Source organism: Eptesicus fuscus, chromosome 4 (genome assembly GCF_027574615.1).
Source record: "Eptesicus fuscus isolate TK198812 chromosome 4, DD_ASM_mEF_20220401, whole genome shotgun sequence".
Classification (NCBI taxonomy): Eukaryota; Metazoa; Chordata; class Mammalia; order Chiroptera; family Vespertilionidae; genus Eptesicus; species Eptesicus fuscus.
The window spans coordinates 36,466,649-36,487,905 of NC_072476.1; the positions used below are offsets into that span (position 1 = coordinate 36,466,649).

The window sequence follows — 21,257 nt, forward strand, 5'->3', positions numbered from 1 at the left end:
GAATTCTGACAGTCTGGGCCCCATACCTGATGAAGGATATCCAAAAGGTCCTGGGAACATTACACACAGATGGCTGGGTTGGCCAGGACAGAGAGAGGGAGACCCTTTAGATGTGAGAAGGTTAGGGAGGAGTTTGAAATCTTTTTTTAAGTCTGTGTTTTTCTAATGTGTTTTTATTTATTTTAGAGAGAAGAAGGGAGAGGGAGAGAGAGAAAGAGAGAGAGAGAAAGAAGGGGGGAGGGAGAGAGAAATGAGAGAGAAACATCAATTGATTGCCTCCTGTACCCACCCCGACCGGGACCGAACCCTCAACCTGGTCATGGGCCCTGACTGGGAATCGAACGAGCAACCTTTCGGTGCACGGGATGATGCTCAACCAACTGAGTCATACTGGCCAGGGCTGTTTGAAATCTTGATAATCATGACCAGCTTAGAGACAGCACAGTTCAAATTACTTGAATGCTATTGGGATCCCTTTGAAATTTGAGGATGGGAAGAGGACCACCTAATAATTATTATGGCTCATGAACTTAAACCATTGTCTCAAGTGAAGCCTTGAGAGATTCCAAATCCATTCATTGCTGGGATTCGTCCAGTGTCAGCAAGATCAGCCAAGCCCTCCTACATATTTGGGGTCCTTTGAGCAGCAAAACATTGAACTGTAGGGACGGTGAAGCTAAAATTTCTCTGTTCTCACAGTTCCTCCATCCAGCAGAAATTTTCCCCTCTCTCTGCGTTCCCATTCTTGCTTACTTTTGGGAGTATGTGGCCCTGGGGAGAATGTCTGTTCTATCCTTTATTTTACATTTCACTGAAATCCCTCCACCACACTCTGCTTAGATATTTTGTTTTATTGATCTTTTTTAGAGAGACAGGAAGGGAGAGGGTTAGAGAGATAGAAACATCGATGAGATCAGCTGCTTCCCGCACGCTCCCTAATGGGGATCGAGCCCGCAACCCAGGCATGTACCCTGACAGGGAATCAATCTGGTGACCTCTTGGTTCATGAGTCAACACTTAACCATGGAGCCACACCAGCCGGGCTGCTTGGATAGTTTTTATATTTACATTCTCGCTACATAGTGAGGGATACAGATTTTTAAATGTGGTCCCATTTTGACGACCTGGTTTTGAATTTGATTTCTCCCTCTCTATTCCTTTAAACATCCCCAGTTGTCAAAATAGGGATTTAGTATCCTTATTCCTATTATTCATCATAGTCTCACCTTTTGTCTAGTGTTCCACTTGGGGATTTTTCTTGGTACACTGTCCTGGCACCTTTTACCCCGTGATCCTATCCTTCTGCTAGAAGTAATTATTCAAAGTTTCAGCAACCTGGGCTCCAGCAGCAGCGGGCAGAGAGGGTGCTAGAGTCCAGCAACTTAACCAGCTGGAGGGCCAGGGGCCCCATGAGAGCCAGAATGAAGCAGGGCTCAGGGGACTGGGAGCTGCTCTTTGTGTCCTGTTTACAAGTGACTACTCAGTACGACTCCATTGTCTCCCTACGCAAGTCATTTCCATCTTGGGCACTGTCCATCTTATTTATCAGTTTCTTCTGGAAATGCCTGTGTTCTTGCTCTCTATCCTCCCTTGGTTGTTTATCTCCTCATGTTTCTGGCTTTGCATTGATCACATATGCCGCCTAACTCTGCAGCATCTTCCCGTTTGTCGGATAAGCAGTCACCAGTTGGCTGTGATCACGTCTACACAGTGATGATCCAATGTAATTAGAGGGAAATGATTCCCATTTTGCTTATATCTGAGGTTGCAAGTGAATATACAAAATTATTTTGCCATTTAATCCTGCTGTGCTGCTAATCATATCTTTGGAAAATTTCAAACCATTGGTGTGAGTGTGTGTAGCATTTGTCTAAATAATGCCAGAGCCGAATTATAATGTCCCAGACAGAGATATAGTATTTATGGAGCATTATAGCCCATGAATTGGCTTATTGGCCTAAGTTCTCCAGGGAGCGTCACAAATCTCCAGGGTGTCCTTGAATATGGCTTATGTTGCTGCCAAATCTCTGCTGTAAATGCCAGAGCCACTGCTAAGTGTGTGTCTGTGGCAAAAATTACTTCACTGTGTTTGACCAGAAGAGTCAGGGTGATATATGTATGTATATATTTCAGTTAAACGCATCTAATTTCAACCCAAAGCAATCCTCTGGTTGAATGTATATATATTGCTTCAACTAATACTTATTAAGTGCAAATTAAATATTATAGGAAGTGGGGATATAACTGTGAACAAGCCAGAAGAATGTTGTGTACTAATAGAGCTTACCTGCTAGGGAGAAAGACACAGGATAAACAAGTACATAAATAAAAAGATTAGATGGAAGGAGACTTGGCATGGCGTGGTGAACACACAATGCAATATACAGATGATGTATTATAGAATTGTACACCTGAAACCGATATGATTTTATTAACCAATGTTACCCCCAATAAATTCAATTAAAAATAATAAATACATAGGTTATTTCTGGCAGTGGTCAAAGTTAAAAAGGAAGGAACCGGTTGCTGTGGTAAAGAATGACTAGAGTGAGAGAATGTGTGCTGTTTTGTGAAGGCCTCTCTGGAGAGGTGACATTCAAGTGGAGGTATGAACGATGAGAAGGAACCTGCCATGGGAATAAGCGTTCCAAGCAGAAGGAACAGCCACTGCAAAGGCTCTGAGGCAGGCAGCTCAGTATTTCTGAAACAGGAAAAAAACACTGCTAACATGCATTGTTTGAGAGGCCCAAGGCGGAAGATCCCAGGTGCCTACATTTTCCTATCATGGACCCTTTGGCAGTCTGTTGAAGCCTCTGGATCCCTGCTCAGAGTCGTGCTTTCCATTATAGAAGGTAAACTACATAGGGATGCAAAGAAAGCCAATCACATTATAATTCATCCATCAAAACATTTGTAAGACAGAGTTGTGATATAACATGTAAGTGCTTCTTTAACACACTTTGGGGGCAGATATGATAACAGACTATAAAGCAGTGATATGTCAAGATCTGTGCACCAGTTGTAATGTGATATGAAATATCTGTGATTTCCCCGGGTGACAATGTCACAGGTGCTGCTCACACTACTGAGATTTTCTGCGCAACTCAATGAAATGCTGAATTTCAGCTAGAGATTGTAGAAATGAAGATGTCATTTTCCCCCCATCCAAAAATCTCATGAACGCTATCCTTGCCCCCCTTTGGGATCTATGGAGCCAGGGTACAAACACCTGGGCTCCATCGCGCAGGGCTGTGTGGGCCGTGGCAAGGCGTTAGATCAGCGATTTTCAACCGCAGAATTTTAGTAATTAGTTTACGTGTGCCGTCAGATGAAAAGGGCTGAAAATCACTGCATCAGACTTCGTGTGATGGGGAGACGTTGAAAAACTTTAAGCAAGAGAAGTGATGTGATCTTGCTGCTTTATAGAAACTGGATTCTAGGGTAGCAGGGATGGCGGCAGTGGAAATGGAGAGATGTGCGCAGACACATGTGGAAGGGAGTGCCAGTAGGACTCACTGAAGGGCTCCATGTGTGGGGCAGACACAGAAAGGAAACAGGATGACTGAGCGGCTGGGTGGATGGTGTTGTCATTTACTGATACGGAGGAGACTTGGCGAAAGGAAGGGTTGTGGGATTAAGTGCTAAATCAAGAGTTCTGTTTCGGACAGATTAAGTTTGAGTTGTCTGTTAGTCATCTCCGAGGAGATGTGGCGTGGGCTGTTGAATACGCACATCTGGAGCTTTGGAGAGGGGCCAGAGCTGGAGACTGGCGTTTTAAGGTCACGAGCAAACCCTCCGCAGAGCTTTCGTTGGCAGGGCACGGCTTCCAGCCTGGTGTGATGGCTCTCTAAAGCACGCCTCTCCTTGGCCTCCCTGGAGCCGGAGTTTCCTTCTGTGTGACTGCAGCTGTCCTGGAAATGCAGTGGTCATCTGTGGAGTTCAGGGATTTAAAACTCCGGTAGGAGTTGGTTTTTGTTCTCTGCTGTGTTTCAAGTTAACTGAAATGCGTGGTTTTCAGGTTTCAGCTTCACTGTTAATCATGCAAAGGACCTGTCACATATCTCTGTCATCGCTGCCCCTTTCCCATGCAGCTCCCCAGGCAAGCCAGACAGGTTCGGGTTGGTTGTGTTGGGCTTTGGAAATAAGACCCATCCCAAGGAAGGCGAGTGCTTGGTTAATCACGCTGCCAAGTGTCAGATTGACAGGAGGCACTCAGGCAGATAAACCCATGTGAGTAAACATTGTGAGACCGGGCCCTCCCTTTTTTTTTTTTTTTTTTTAATCCCGCTCCATAAATTTGCTATAGTTCTATCAGGTGTTACCCCTCCTCTCCGTTTCTTTCATTTTCATGATGGTTTCTCATTAAGGAGATTCATGGGGAAGTTGTAATTGACCAGAGCTATTAGCCGCCAGAGTGTAATCTGCTTCTAGTACAGACCGACCTGCACAATGTCCTGTCTACCTTGGGGATTTAAGCCGATTAACTCACCGCCTGGGAGGCAGACTCTAATGTCCTCGGGCACTGCACCCCCGCCACCCTTACCCACGAGCAGGGGATTCAACAAGCTGACACTGTAATTAGACCCAAACCCGCAGTTAACCCACCTTGAAAATAACCGCTAGTGCCTGGCTCACCGCGGCTGTGCATTTACAGCCAGTGAACAATGCCCTGTCACTGGTAGCAGAGTGCACTCCCGTCCCTTTGCTGTCTCAGCCCTGCAGGGCTGATTACTTGGGGGTTTCTGTTGTGTTTAGTAGCTTGGTTGGTTTTTGTACCTATTTCCAAGAGTAAATTCATCTCATGGTTCGGGGACAAGTTAGTGATTGGAATGAGATCGCCACAGAAAAATGGGCAGTTCACCGCCAGGGCTTTCAATGGCATCTCTGCCTGCTTTATTATTTTTCTTTTACAATAGTTAAAATTTTTATTGAATTTATTGGGGTAAAATTGGTTACCAAAGTTATATAGGGTTCAAGTGTACAATTCAGGTATACATCATCTGTATATTGCATTGTGTGTTCATCACCCAAAGTCAAGTCTCTTTTCATAACCATGTATCCCTCCCTATACCCTTTTCTGCTTCCCCCTAAATTTCCTTTCCCTTTGGTAACCACCAAGCCGCCATACTGTTAAGAGTTTTTATTTTGTTTGTTTATCTTATTTGTTCATTTGTTGCCTTCAGTTTTATGTTCCATCTATGAAGGAAATCATATGGTTCTTGACTGTTTCCATCTGACTTATTTTGCTTGGCATGATATTCTCAAGATCCATCCATGTTGTGGCTAATGGCAACATTTCATCTTTTCTTACGGCTGAGTAGTATGCTATATTATATGTGTACCACATCTTCTTTATTCAATAATCTCTCAAAGGACACTTCCGTTGTTTTAATGTCTTGGACATTGTGAAAAATGCTACAGTGAGCATAGGTACATATATCTTTATGAATAAATGTTTTCAAATTTTTCTGGTAGATACCCACAAGAGGGATTGCTGGGTCATATGGTATGCTTTACTGGAAGGGTGCCCTCACCTGCCCATTGGCATCAGTATGAGTGAGCCCACCAGGTGAAAGATGCCATACAAACCAGTATTCTCAATCATTGACCTCAGCTTTTAAAATACAGCTAACCAAGTATAAGCTAAAGACAAAGGTTAAACTAAAGATTCTTCAGGAATGATGTTTTAGCTGCAAACGCTGTCCACAAGTGGCAGGACAAATTAATGGATGTTTTGCTCCAGGGGAACCATGATAAGTAAATATTCCATCTTGTGCTGATAAAAAACAGTTAAGGTACAATCCGACTCACATCCCCTTCATCTACCCAGCGCCCCCCAACCCCCTTTTTTGTTTGTTTGTTTCGTGTTTTTTCTAAGAATGATGATATAATAGAGTGGTTAGGAGTACTGTCTTTGGAGCTAGACTACGTGGATCAAAGCCCAGGCCAATCTTCTACAAGTTATTTAACTTCTCTGGACCTCAGTTTCTCTACCTATAAAATGGTGGTGATGATAATGCTACCTCTTTAAAGATTATTGAAGAGTAAACCAATTACTCGATACAGCTTATGAGACAGTGTTGGGCATATAGTAAGCTGTGAGTAAACAGAAGCTATTGTCATTCATTCAACATAGAGAGTGTTGAACGTGCTAGATGCCAGTGATATAGGTAAGTTTTCTCCTCGGGTCAGGCGGGAAGATGGACACACAAACCTGCCATTCTGCATCGGCCTGCTCTTTATTGAATATTTGGGAAAGGAAGGTACTACTACAGAATGCATATAATACTCTATGTATAATAAGTATAACTGATAAGAGAGGCCAAAGACATATATGAGCAGAAATGTAATTGAACAATTATTGAGATAACCTTTGCCTATTATAAATTAAGCCAAAATGCATAATAATATAGCTGAGATTAAACACCCAGACATCATTGGACCTCTCCTCTCTCCTCTCTCTCTCTCCTCTCTCTCTCTCTCCCTCTCCCTTTCTCTTTTATGTTTCAGACACAACTAATATACAATTTATATTCATACAGGGAGTCCATTTATTGTAGAAAAATAATACAAAAAGAAAAAAAAAATAAAGATCATTCGTAATTCTACCACCAAGAACAGCCACCATTTTTGTAGGTTTTTTTTTTTTCAATTACTGTTATAATACAATATTATATTAGTTTCAGGTGTACAACATAGTAATTGCATATTTAGATAACTTATGAAGTGATGACTCCAATAAGTCTAGTACCCATTTGACACCATACATAGTTATTACAATATTATTGTTTATATTCCCTTTACATCTCTGTGACTGTTTTTATAACTGGCAATTTGTACATCTTAATTCCTTTCCCTTTTTCAAACTCCCCCCCCAACCCTTCTCCCATCTGGCAAACATCAGTTTGCTCTATCTATGAGTTTCTGTTTTCTTTCTTTGTTTTGTTTTTTAGATTCCACATGTAAAGGCAATCATATGGTATTTATCTTTCTCTTTCTGACTTATTTCACTTGGCATAATACTCTGTAGGTCCATCCATGTTGTTGCAAATGGCAAATTTTCATTTTTTATGGCCAAGTAATATTCCAGAATATCCATTAATATATTGATGGACATTTAGGTTGCTTCCATATCTTGGCTATTATAAATAATGCTGCAATGAACATAGGGGCACATATATCTTTTCAAATTAGTGTTTTGGATTTCTTCAGATGAATACCCAAAAGTGGAATCGCTGGGTCATAAGGCAGTTCTATTTTTAATTTTTTGAGAAGTCTTCATCCTGTTGTCCACAGTGGCTGCAAGGAAGAGCCACAGTGTTGCTCAGTGTCCTAGTCTGTGTCTATGTGACTCCACTACATCTATGTAAATGTCAATGTATATGTAAATATATGGTTTCATATCTCATACTATACATTCTGTTCAGTAAACTTCTTTTCCTGCTCAGCAATGTATCATGTCAGTAAATATAAAATGTGCATTATCACTTGAAATTACTCTATGGTATTCTATTTTAAGTAAATCCATAATTTATTTCAACCATGCCCTGCCTGTAGCTAGAAATTTGAGGTATAATCACATTATTTCTCTCATAAACTCTGCAATGTAAATATCCTTTATTAACCTATTTAGACATGTTAACAGAGGTTCTTACCATCGCACAGGGCAATTTTTTTTTCTCAACCACAGATATTATCACTGGTCTTGCTCGAGGGGGCTGCCTTTGTGTAGGCAATAAATAACACTTGTGGTTCTGAAGAAGTCCCAGATGTGAACATAATAGTACCCATTTAAAGAACTTCATACCTAAATATGACTCGGCAGCAAACAACCACAAAGAGTAAGCTAAGCTGAAAAAAAATACATAGCATTAATAAGGTGTGGAACCTTGGTATTGGGTAATCGTGTACATATAAAATGGCCTAGAAATTTTTCAGAAATATAGACTTAAAAAAATAATAGAAAGTAAAAAAACTTGGAACAAGTAATAGTAATTTCTAATTTGCCTTTTCAATTTATTTTACATCAGACAGAGATAAGTAGTGATTCATAATTACCTCCTGCCATACCTGAGTTATTTCATTGGGTAATGTCAAGGGCCACATAGATAAGTAAGGTGCTAAATTAGTTTTAATAAAATGTATTCAGAATTCCAAAGCAAAAGAAATTGGAGGAAGTCTTAGCCACTGAGGTCAGCTTGTCTGTGATCATATGTCACTTTATTGAGAACCTACTGTGTTCCAACAGAAAAAATAGTCCAGATCCGCTCCTAGACACAATCTAAACTGCAGGAGGAATCAGGTCGCTGCAAATTGGGCACCATTGTTTAAGAAGTTGGATTTCTGAATGTCTTACAACTTTAACTTTCAAATATTTACTGATAGGACATCTGAACAATCCATGTTCATTTTAGAAAAAAACAAGAAAAATAAGCAATATCCTGATTCTCTTCAATTTGACTGCTGAGTCACTTGGAGCAATCTGTTAACCTAACTGAGCCTCCATAAAGTTGCCATAAAAATGCCCAATTTCTACTCTTCACTTCATAGCAATATTCCTAGTGTTTGAGCAATACAATATTAATTAATAAGAGTTTTTTGAATGTCTGAGGTAGCATTACAACACATAGCACTTGGTCATTTTGGCATTTATATTAAATTTTTATAATGCTGTGTTTATATTCACAGACAAGTCAACTCCCCATTGTCTAATTTTAAGCATTTCTTCAGGTCCATTTCTGAGCTGAGGTTGACTTCTTCCAGCATCTCGGCCCATTTTAGGGGGCTTGTTACTGGAAAGTGCTATGTGGGGCGTCCCAGGTCATTTAACATTGGCTTCTGGCAAACATTGGAGGAAGGGCACCCCCAGAAAACTTCCTTCTGTGCCTTCTACCTCTTGTCTCTTCTGCTCGCTCCCCGAGTCTTCTGCTGGCCCATCCGCAGCTCCTTCCTCAACTTGCTCGCCCTCTTTGTGGCTCTTTTGTCTCTTCCTTCTGTCCTTGAGCATGACATTCCCTTCTCTCTCCAGTCAGCCCCTCCCTCTCTTTTCTTTCCTGTTATGGTTTTTTCTTTCCCAACAGTGGTTTTGTGGAAATGGTTGCCCTGGCCACTTGGGGTTGCTCAGTGGCCCACAGTGCTCCCATTTGGGGGCCAGCCCACAACACTGCTAGGCCTCCCCATTTGTTGGTAAGGATGAGAAGGAAGACAGAGTCGCAGTGTCTCTCCCCACCCGCACCCCATGACCTGTGTTTGACCCCACTGCTTCTCTGGACTCCACGGCCTCTCCCATTATTACATGGGGCAGTGCTATGAGAATGTCAGATTGTTGGGGGCATGTTTCCACACTAACCAGAAGCCGCCAGCCTTCTCACCAGTGCACACTGACACCAATATGTAAGCGTGACTTTTCCTAGAATAGGTTATGTAAAACACGTCAGCAGACATTCAGCAATTCCCCCAGTGGGAGGACAACCCTGTCCTGCAGGAATTCTCAGCTCTAGTCCTTAAACAAGCACAAAATTGTCCCCATCCTTTTGGGGGTTGGGTCAGTCAAGATGGTAGCACAATTAAGATGTCCAAGACAGTTCTAAGTAGGAAATTAGGGTCCTAAAACATGAGGGAGGGGGCATTCCTGAGTTCATGGAGTCAGGTGAGTCTCTGTGTGCGGGTGGTCCCCAAGACCACCCTCAGGCTCAGTGATTCCCTGGACAGACTCACAGGACTCAGAGAAGCTCTTATGCTCCTGATTACGGCTCATTACAGCCAAAGGATGCCCATTAAAATCAGCAGAGGGAAAAGATGCATGGGCAAAGTCTAGGAGAAACGGGGCACAGGCTCCCAGGTGTCCCCTCCCAGTAATGTCACACGTTACTGTGCATTTAATTGTTCCAGCAACAAATCGCGGCAACACATACAAAGCGTTATCAGCCCGGGAAGCTCACCCAGCCTTGGTGTCCAGGTGTTTGTTGGGGTCAGTCACATAGGCACGCAGCGCCTGCGTGAATAACCTCAGCTACTCAGGCTCCAGCCCCAGGGCAAACATAGGTGTTCAGCATAAATCACAGCGTTGGCATAAGCTCTCTGATTACACTGGTACTCCGCGGCCCGGTGCCTGAGGCAGACAAAGCATTCATCAGGCAGAATAGTACAAGGACTCGGGGCTCATCTCTGAGGAGCCAGTCTCCAAACCAGTCTTCCTTGGGAAGGGGCAGGAATGGAGCAGTTCAGGCCGGCTGAGTTTACCTTCTCCTGCTCACAGTCCCCGATGCAGACACTGGAAGACTTTGGCCACCTGACAGCACTCTGGCTCCTCAACTATTACCTCCCAAAAAGAACATCCTCTACCTTCCACATAGACTCATTGTGATATATAATAATAACCATTGAACTGTTTTTCAAAAACAGGCCATCTGCAAGCAAGGATACATTACTACTATTATGATCATCATCATCATCATCATCATCATCACCATTGTCATATTATATTATTATCATAATCACTATTATTCAGGGGGCGGAGGCATGGGAATGAGCCCTAATGCTCCCTTGTGAACTCAGCACAAGTCAGAAGTGCCTTTTTCCAGATTCTGAAGATCAAGACCAGTTCGGAGTAGGGGGGTCTCCACGCCACCGGGGGTTTAACCGTGTCCTGTCTTTCTCTCTCTCCCTCTCCCTGGCAGTGGCTCAGAAACCCAGGCCCTCAGCATGAGAAGCGGACTCTGTTTGGAGACATGGTGTGCTTCTTGTTCATAACTCCCCTGGCCACCATCTCGGGCTGGCTCTGCCTGCGGGGCGCCGTGGACCACCTGCACTTTAGCAGTCGGCTCGAGGCCGTGGGACTGATTGCACTCACTGTCGCACTCTTCACTATTTACCTCTTTTGGACACTCGTAAGTATGGCCACGGCCCCGGGGACCAGGCCGGCTGCAGCTGGCAGCCCCATGGCCGCCCCTCTTGTCTGGGTCACATCTCACTGCCCGGTTCAGGCAGCTAGAATGTGTGATTAGGTTTGTTACTGAGAGTGTGGGGGGGGGGGAAGGGCGGGGGTACGTGAGCAGGCACACGCTGCTGAGACGAGCAGATCAAGTAAAGAAAAAGCCTCAGCTTCTGAGAGCCCATCAGTCAGAGACACACACCCTGGACATTGCTCTCCTCTGGCCGTCGAGGCTCCATGTGTCAGGAGGCGTTCTCCTTCCCTTGCTTATGTTCCTCCCTTTGGCGGGGATCGTAGTAGAGTGTGAAGGATGTGCTTGGCACTGCTGCTGTGGCTGCCTGCACAGATCACGAATCCTCCTGCTGGTTATTGTCTTACACCCTGACACAGTCAAGTCTCGCTGGGCGTGGAGCTGCCCTGCGCCTGGGGATTGTTCTGTGTCGGGATATTGACTCTGCTGCCCATAAAGACACTCATTTATCTAGCTGAGAAGCTGCCACCAAAGAAAAACCATTTCCCAGTAAGTGTTCCTCTGCATATGAGGAAGAATTTATAAGAGGAAAACATCTCTCTCTCTCTCTCTTTCTCTTTTTTTTTTTTTTTCATTCTTTTAACTTATGGAGTAAGTTGGTTGCCCAGGCACCAGTTGGCAGCACCCACAAAGTACAGCATTTGATCTCTCTTCATGCTCCCCTCTGGGGCCTGCAGAGAAAACTATCTAGAATCGTTTCCGAAACTGGGCCCCTGCTTCCCGGCATCACTCTCCTGTGCCTGCTGGTTTCTAATCTGAGCGGGTCCCATTGTCATTCAATACGCATTTCCTGTCTGAAGTGTATGTTCCCATATCCCACAGCACAGTGTCAGCGTGTGGAAGCTTCCCTGGCTCCCATTTCCACCCAAGCCCTGCCCACCGGTGGCCATTCCTGCCACACTGACCCCAGCCCCAGCTCATCCCCGTCCCTCCCCCTGGTGAGAGCGCTCCCTCAGGAAGTGGGGAGCACCGCTCAGTCTCAGGGAGAGGGACCTGACCTGAACCTTGGTAAATGGAGTGTTCTGATGCTTTGGACTTTAACTGAGTCCTCTGGTCCATTAGGCCTCTGTTCCCAGCCTAATGGAGCCCCCAAACAAAGCTATTATTGCCTTCTTTGAACGTCTGTGCTTCCAAAGTGTATCTAATTCATGACGAATCAAGCAGTGAAGCTGACTCAGAAGTCACAGGGACATTGTGCTGGGAAGAGAGTTAGAAATAAGGAGTTAAACAGTCTGGCTAGCTCAGTGTAAAGTCACATCCCTGCTCAGGGCCTCGGTGTTCCCATCTGTGAAGTGGAAATGGTAGTAACACCCACCCTGCCCACTTCCCGTGGTGCCATTAGATTGAAATGGACGTGTTCAGGGGGAAATACTTGGGAAAATAATGTTTTACCATGATTAGAGGTTTACTTGTCTACCATTTTTCTTAGACAAGTTCCTAAAATGAAGATGTAGATTTGAATACTGGCTTTCAAACCAACTGAAGCCTTTTTGAAAACCAGCTTTGTAAAGCATCGACTTACCTAACAAGGCAGAATCGGGGGCAGGGGCATGGAAGGAAGAAATGAAAGAATTACGTAGAGAAATATGGATGTGGCCCTGTTTGATCTCCCATTTGGGTGAAAGGAAGGTTTGGGTGGGAAAGGTACCGGGAGTCGGTTCTTTCAGGAGAGAGATAATGTAGTTCTTCATTCCCAAGAGGCAGCATAGTAAAAAGTGCAGGTGTTTAAACCCAAGATTTAGCATCCTAATAACTGAGTAACTTTAAACAAGGTACTTAACCTCTCTGATCATCCTTCCCCTTATGCAAAAAAAGGAGGGATGATTGATAACCCCGGGGTCAAGGGGCTATTGTGAGGATTAGGTGGGATTACATGGGAACGTATATCAAAGCACCTAGCATAGGCACCCTGGTTTTCTTCCCGTGGCTTCCCTGCTCCCCCAACTCCCACCACCACCCCCAGCCCTCTATCCAATGCAAAGCAGCGGAAGGAAAAGAAAGGCGTTTCTGCCCTTGGACTGGTGTGAAAAGCGTGCTCAGCAGTCGGTAGTGAGTGCAGACTCTCTCCTTCCCGGAGACATGCTGCACTGAGCTGCCCGGGCAGGAGCCGTAACTCAGGAGCTGACCGCACTTGGAAGCTGCCCTCCAGCAGAAACCATTGTAAACAAGCTGTCAGGCTTCAGGAGAAAATGCTGTGAAAATGTCCTCGGTGAACAAACACGGTGTCAGTCCCCTCCTCAGAGGAGCCTCCCGGAAGGGCCTCTCGGGCTCTGTGAAGAGGCCGAGCATCCACGCTGAGTGCCTAACGGTGCCTTTGGAGTTCCTCGCCCGCTCGCCCACCCGGCCGCGGGGGCCGGGCCTGCACACAAACGGGGAGTTCCGCCTTATGGAGCCTGCTGTGGGCCCAGCCGGCCCAGGCCTCGTCCATCCCCACTCTGGGAGCTCAGGAGAGGGGTGCCCCGGCACATCTCTGGCCACGTGGTAAACTGTTGGAAGTCCAGGGACAGACAGCCAGGGCGCTAGAGGAGAGCTGAGTCCACACTAAGCATTAAGGAATTGTCCGTGGTGGGAGTCCTAGGAGGCCGGTTCAGAGCTGCAAGAACGGAGGCGCCTCCCTCCAGTGACCACAGGAAGTCCTGCTGGTCACTGGGTCACTGCTGCAGCCAGTGCCCAGCACAGAAACTGTGCTCCATCACGGAACGGAACGGAGGGACGATCTGAATCCTCTGGCTGACTCCCAGTCCCACGGGTTAATCATTTACATTCTTGTTATAAAGGGGAAAGGCTCTGACAGAATACTGTTGCAAGGTTCCTTGTGGGACTGGTTTAGACACCCCCCTCCCCCGCAGCAGCCCGTGGCAGCGTGCGGGTGCTCAGTGTGGCCCTGTGCTGGGCCTTTCTCCCCGGCTGGTGTACGCCCACACGGCCCTCTTCTCTTGCACGGTGCCATCAGAGATCAGAGACTGGACCCCTCTCTGCAATGGCAATTCACAAAGCCCCGGCCCCATCAATAACCTCACAGTCACACCATAACCTCTGGAGAGAAAGGGCAGAAGAAAAATGCATAGTGAGAAGATTTTCCAAAGCCTACTGTGACTTCGGTGACAGCTGTCACCTCCCCGACCGGGAGAGGTGGGTCCTCTCCTTGTGCCAACCTTAGCATCACAGCTCTCTGGACAGACCTTGCCCATGACAGGAGGTGAATAAATATCCTTTGGATGAAGAAATGAATGCACCTCAAGAGACCCATCCTACAGGGAGGAGTTTTATTAGAATAGGTGCCCTGTGCTTTCTTCCTCCTCTCTCCTTTGAACAGTGGTCAGCAAACTCATTAGTCAGCAGAGCCAAATATCAACAGTACAACGATTGAAATTTCTTTTGAGAGCCAAATTTTTTAAACTTAAACTTCTTCTAACGCCACTTCTTCAAAATAGACTCGACCAGGCCGTGGTATTTTGTGGAAGAGCCACACTCAAGGGGCCAAAGAGCCGCATGTGGCTCGAGAGCCGCAGTTTGCCAACCACGGCCTTAGAACCTCAGAAATTTCTGTATGAACGAGGTTCCCAATGTCCCTATTGCTACAGCTTCTTTTGGTTTATGTTTATTTCCCCCTCACTGCCTCTTTATTTCTCTAAATCAAACCTCGTTTTCTCCCGTTCTATTTCATTGCGGGAGGGAGTGTCTTGGAGCTTCTAGAGATGGGAGCCCGCATTCACCCAGGGCAGCTGCGCACGGCGGTCCCTTCCGCATTTGCCCAACTTCCTTTATTTTCCCTCAGACGGAGTCATCTGCTTATGATGTGCTCTTCTTATTGATTGGATTTGCCCGCAAACTGTGGTCGTTGACAGCAATTAAGATAAATTAGTGCATAATAAGGTCTCATTTGTTTATCTGAACATTGGGCTGATTTCTTACTTCCTGGGCAAGGAACCGGGAGACCCGCTGAGTCGTGGGCACCTGTGTTCCTGGAAGCAGGGCTGCCCGGGCTGCAGGGAAGGTGCCAGTCACCTGGAGATCCTGCTAAAAGGCAGGCTCTGGCTCCTCAGGTCTGGGCAGAGCCCCAAATTCTCATATTCTAACAAGCTCCCAGGTGATGCAGGCTGACCCGCCACCGCACCGAGAGCGTCCTGAAAGGAGACAGCCCAACCTCCATTCCCTGTATCTAAGAAGGAGTGTCTTTTCCATACTGAACGACAATAAGCCAGCACGTTTGCCTGGGTGTGAGGCACGAGGCCCAGTGCTTTTTATTTTTTTGTTTTGTTTTGTTTTTCAGTTACAGTTGACATGCAGTATCATTAGCTTCAAGTGTGCAACATGGTGATTAGACGTTTATATAACTTACGAAGTGATCACCCAGAACGTCTAGCGCCCACCTGACACCATGCACCGTTATTACAGTATTATTGACCATATCCCCTACGCTGCATGTGCTAAGTGCTTTTTATGCATCATCTCAGATGTCATTATTCACATTTTTGGCAGACGACCAAACTGAAACTTGGGGATCGCAAGCAACCCTCCCAAAGTCCCGGCGAAATTAAGGGGAGTTTGGGGGTTCAAGCCCCATGTGCCTGGCCCTGCAGCCCAAGGCCTGCTTCCTACCCTGTAGAGAAGGTGCTGCCCACCTGTGCCCACAGCTTAATTCTCTGCTTACCGATGCCAACCAGGCGTGGCTCTTTAACCTCATGGATGAAAGGACTCTCGATTTGAAATTCAGCTTCCCTGTAATACTTCCAGGTTCCAGACTTCTTGTAGCGCCAGCGCTCTTCATTAGTGCTTGTCTGTGTTCTGCCTCGTCCCTGCCCTTGGCCCTGAACAGCAGGCTGCCCAACCTGCTTCTCTTACATTCGAGAGGAGCACCGAGCAGCCTTAGGACAGAATCGATGAAAGAGAAGCGGGCTTTAAAAGGAAAAGGGAAAAACCCTGATCCGCTTTGGCATGTTCAGGGCCTTTTGGACAAAAGCACATCTGTGTGAGTTTAAAAGCTTATATTTTCATACCCAAATCTCTGGCACTCAGCCTGTGGCGTTTGCTTTCTGAGTGAGTGATTAGACTCACTCAGAATTGCATGATCCTGCCGTGAAGACGAACAAGCCCTTTCGGACCAAGGGCCTGCACTCTCCTCCGCTTCTGCCAACGCTGACCTCAAACCACGGGGCAAACCCACTCTCTGACCTGCACTGGGGTCCACACAGTCCACCGCCCAGGGGGTTGCACAGCCTGTCCCTGGATAATTTGTCACTCTCAGCCCGGGGCACCTTCCTTCCCAGCACCAAGTCATCTGCATGCACTCAGCCTGGACCCTGTCCCCATTTGTAAAGGCGTCTGTACACCTTCAAAAGTACAGATGAAACTGTGCATTTCCTGGGCAGTCCATCCGTGCTTCATGCCGGCCTTCTCCAAAACAAGCCACGTATGTAATCCTCTCGTTCCAGTGTATTTACACGAGAAGCAAGCACTTTGGGCACACAGTTCTGTCACAATTAACTGAGTTTACTCTTCATACTGTCACATAGATATAACAGAGGCTTAAATCTTAAGCAGTTGTTGCAATTAGAAAGCATAGGATATGTATCCACTCATCCATTCACTCAGCAAACTCCACTGAGCAATGTCCCAGTGCCAGACTGTGCTAGGTGCAGGCCTTGCAAAGATGGAAACAACACAAGCCCTGCTCTCACGATGCCAGGGAGAAAGACAAGTGCACTGATGCCCAGGGCACTCGGTGCCATGCCCAGGCAGGCACGAGGCACTGTAGCTGAAGAAGACCTGACTAGGGGAGTTCCGTGCCCATGCCGAAGCGCCCCCTCTGGGAGCCATCGAATGCTGGAGCTGGAGCAATTGGGGGTCACCCATCAGGGCCACCCAGTACAGTTCTACAGGGTGTCCATGGCAAGTACAAAAGATGCCCTTCCCCTCACAATCGGTGCGAATGGCGTCCTTTGAGTTGTGCGGGGTCCAGCCTGCAGGAGGGCACATGAAGCCCCGGCATCCCTCCCTGAGGACCAGGAAGGCACATTGCCCGGTCCCACAGCGGGGCCAGGGCTGGCACTATACCCGCTGTGCCCGCTGCTGCCAGCCAACCTTCTTCATCACTGATGCTTTCAAACCTAAACACCACTATCCCCCAAATAAGTCCAAACTCAGAAGAAGCCTCATTTCCTATTGGTACCCTGATTTTACCCAATATGAGGAGGAGCAAAGGAAGCTGCTCTGTGAGCTGCGCCCAGGCGTTCACATGCGGGCGCTCTTTGCTTGGTGCCCAGGGTCCCGACACTCCGCTGCTTGCTGGAGCAGTTTCAACCCGGTCCTTGCCCCGCTGTGCCGCTGCCAGCTGCTTGCAGCTCCTTTAAGTGACATGTTTGTTTTTTGGATTGATTATCGGCATCTGCTTACCTGAAACCTTCCCTTATTTTCCTCTCCTAACCCCAGGTGTCATTTAGGTACCACTGTCGATTGTACAACGAATGGCGTCGGACCAATCAAAGGGTGATTCTCCTCATTCCAAAGTCTGTCAACATCCCTTCAAACCAGCAGTCCTTGCTGGGCCTCCATTCTGTCAAGAGGAACTCAAAAGAGACAATTGTCTGACATTTGTGTGGTTGGTTGGTTGATTCGTCGTTTGGGTTTGGAAGTGTCCGCACTGGGGCCGTGCCCTGAGCCACCCCCAAACCCTTCCTGAAGCCCGTGGGTCTAAGAACATCCAGAGCCGTGTGAACACAGCACCCCGAGCAATGAGCTCCGCCAGGAGAAAGCGAATGCTGTTTCACTTCCAATCACGGATGCTGCAATCTTATGATATTTGCTAAGCTGCCAAACATGTTTATTTAGCAGATACTGTGTGGAATTTTCCGAACACCTCTTTAACAAATGAGGAAGGTTGTCCTGCTGAGGATGCAACTCGATTCTTCCTTTTTATTACTATTTCAGATATATAAACTTATTAAACTTAGATGATAATCAAATTGAAAAGCCAATGTTAAAACTGGTGTCTTGGTTTGGACGGGTTTTGTTGGATTCGTTTTATTTGTTGCCGGTTTCTACTGTAGATTCTTGGGGGTCATTTGATAGCATAAGTGGTCTTTTTCATCTCTTTTTTATGTCCCGTACTCAAGGGGACAGCATCACAACTGGAGAACAAGTCATGTTTGAAGGATGTTTTGTAACTAAATCTCATTTAAGTATTCAGACTTTAAAGGAACAAGAGGTGTGGCAACTCTCCCCACAGTGCGCTGTTTATTTAATTCTCATTTAAGGAGGGAAAAAAAAAAAAAATATATATATATATGGTGAGAAGCACGCTCCTGTCAACTCGTTTGGTACTGACGGCTGATCGAAGCTATTTTCTAATAATAAATATCCAGTGTGTGAAAGACAAACCGCACTGATTGCAATACTTTCTGTTTTAATCATAAAACCTGTGAAGTTTCCCAAAGTAGGTTTTAAGAAGGAAAAGGAGAAAGGTTGGTATCATTTAGTGCGTGTCTTAATTCTGCATTCCCAGCGACTTGGAGGATCATTAGGCATTTCTAGGAACCCTGAACCTGTTTTGCATATCAATTAGCACTCCCATTGCTCTATTGAGTTTCCAGCTTGACAGGTAGATGTGGCAAAAAAAAAAAAAAAAAAAAAAGCCGGCCCTGGCCTCTCAGACCCCTTTGTCTCTGTTCCAAAGCACAGCCCCACACGGTACCTTCCCCCCAACCACCAGCCGATCCTGTCGCAGCTGAAATAGACTTTTTCTGAGGGCTGCGTATCCCTCTCTTCTCTATGGCGGTGTCAAGGGGACAGCCTGTCCCCGCGTCTGTGTGCCCAGGGAAGCCGGGAGCAGATGTGCGGTCTGAGGAAGCGCCGCTCCGACTCCCGCTGCCCGCGCCCCCGCCCCACGCCCGGAGGAGAAGGCAGAGCCCAGCTTTGGGGAATGCTTAAAATATGGATTTCTACAACATGACCCACATTCCTAATATCACTCCGGCGGCTGCCTGACGCTCCCCGCGTGGGAGAACAGAAAGTGCCGAGGAGCAGCAGCGAGGAGGGTAACGATTTCTGTCTGCAGATTGATCAAGCTGATGCAGGTGTCGCCTTTGTCTGCAGCGCCCTCGGCGCACAGGCTGCTGCCCGCGCTGCCTGGGGAGGGAACAGCTGTACTGCTCGCCGCTGCAAAACTCGGATGTGCTTTATGGCTTGTGACAATGGATTTCCTCCCACCACGCTTCACTCCGGCACTTCAATTCCAGTAATATACGCCTCGGCCCTTCTGTTTACTCGGCCCTGCTCACCCCTCTGGGCTGTCACTCGCTGCATCGCCATCAACCGTTTCTTAATTGACCTTTTTAAAATGCTGGACACCGCTGGCTGCACGCAGCTGTCACACACTAAATTTCCAGCGCCGGGAGTCCAACTTGGTGGCGAGCCGGTGAATAGCAGCCCTGCAATATAGTTGATGAATGAGGCGCACCCGGCCTGGGTCCCTGAGCCGTCGGGTTAAGCAGTGGCACCGCTCCCCTGAATGGCGCCCCCCCGAGAGGGCCATACCCTCTCCTCGCTGCTGCTTCCACGAATTAAGGAAGCGGCAGATTCCCAGCATCATTCCTGTCAGGGTTGGCTGCGGAGAGTCCCCGCTGTCTCGGTTCATGAGCTGAGACATGATGTGAAATATCAAAGGCCGCAGGTTCCGGCAGCTCGCTGCCCCGCACCCCCACCCCCGCGCTGGGAAGGTTGACACATTAATACTGTGCCTGTGCCACACCTTCTCCCCCATGTTTGCATCGCTCCCGGGGAAATCAGGCGGAGTCCAAGTCGGGGGCGCAGGTTGCCTGTGGGGTGGTGGGCAGCACACCCCTGCGAGCTGAGCCAAGCCGAGCCGGGTAGCATCAGGGCCTGCCTGCCGGGGCCACCCGCCCAGAACCTCCTTGTGAGAGACTGATCCCCACCAGCACCAGGGCTCACCTGGGATTCTGCACGTCCTTGGCAGACACTTCCTCTCCTCCTGGCCTCTGACCCCTGAGGCTGTCCCAGGAGGGAGAGCCCGGGGAACTGCGCACGTGCACAAGGCACCAGCCAAGAGGGCAGGAGGCAGTGCCGGCTCCGGTCGAGGCTCTACATCTGTCACCCGGGCAGGCTGCACCCGCTGGAAGCTCACGGGCAGGCGGTGCTCCATGGGGGACCAGCAGCCCTGCTGGCCTTACTCTGCCTTTTTTTTTTTTTTTTTTTGAGATCAACATGAAGCGGGGAAAGGAATGAAGAGGGGCAGGCGGAGGAGCTTGTGGTTCCATGCTTCCCTCTACCAGCTTCCTACGAGTGCTCCTTGCCGTATCGGGTCCTCACCCCTTTCCTTGAGAGCATTAGGCAGAGACAAATGCGTGTGAAGCCAGAGGGGAGACCAACAGCTGAAACAGGCCCGGTGCTCTTGCCTGCCCGGGTGTGCGCATGTGTGTTCCTGCGTGTTCTCGTCGCGGGGACAGCGAGCACGAGTACACATGCCGCTCCCACAGCTCCTCGGAGAGCGAGCAGAAGCCCGGATGAGCTGTAGAGCCCAGTGAAGGGAAATGAACAGCATGACTTCTTGGAAGCTGCTTGCATTTGTCTCCCGTGCCCTGTCCCCGCTCCCCGCGCCCTCAGTGCCCTGCACTGTCACTGTCGTCCGGGCGGCGGCCACCGGCCTTTCATGTTCGGTGAAGGCAACTCATCTGGGGGCTTGGAGGAGCCCAAGGAGAAAATGGAATAGAGACCGCAGCCCGGGTACAGGTCGGCCAGCGGAAGGTCCCATTTCTCCCCAGGCCTCTTTGTTCCGCTCTTGGCACCGGCTCGGTCTGGCCCAGGATGTCTCGGCCTCTCCTGACACCACACAGCCTACTGGGCGCCGTGGCGCAGCGCACAAAATCTTCGTCTTCAACCTCCCGTCCCGGGGACTGCCCGGCGGCCAGAAGAAACTGAGGAGGAAAGATCCCCAGGAAGGGAAACTGGCATGAGCTTCCTTTCCACTTCACGCTGGAGTGTTCCCAGGGCTACCTGAAGGTCAGCCACTCAGCCCCGGTGCTGGGTGGGAAGTAGGTTGTGATTCTGAAGCCTTACAGGGCATGGGAGGGGGGCCAGCAAATGGGACAGGGTTCAGGATTACTTTAGGACAAGAGGTAGGGACCAGGATGGAGCTGGCTGCCCCTCCAGGCAAGCGCTGGGAGGATGTAGCCGACTGTGGCGGGAGGCAGGTGCTGCAGAGGTTGGAATTGGAGAAATGGGCCCTCCCAATGGTGATGCCTGGGCAACGGCAGACCCTCTCCAAACGTGTCGGTT

General features: G+C 47.8%; 1 protein-coding gene across 4 annotated transcripts in view; it reads left to right on the forward strand.

The window, feature by feature from the left end:
• The window catches only part of MARCHF3 (membrane associated ring-CH-type finger 3), a 140,896-nt gene extending 122,955 nt beyond the window's left edge, over positions 1-17,941 (forward strand). For all 4 annotated transcript variants that reach the window (XM_054714938.1, XM_008141360.3, XM_054714939.1 and 1 more), the window contains 2 exons: positions 10,680-10,889; positions 17,397-17,941. In XM_054714938.1, coding sequence (XP_054570913.1) covers positions 10,680-10,889; positions 17,397-17,555 — 369 coding nt within the window. In that variant the 3' untranslated portion in view covers positions 17,556-17,941. The remainder of the gene's footprint in view (positions 1-10,679; positions 10,890-17,396) is intronic.
• Positions 17,942-21,257: the final 3,316 nt, after the last annotated feature.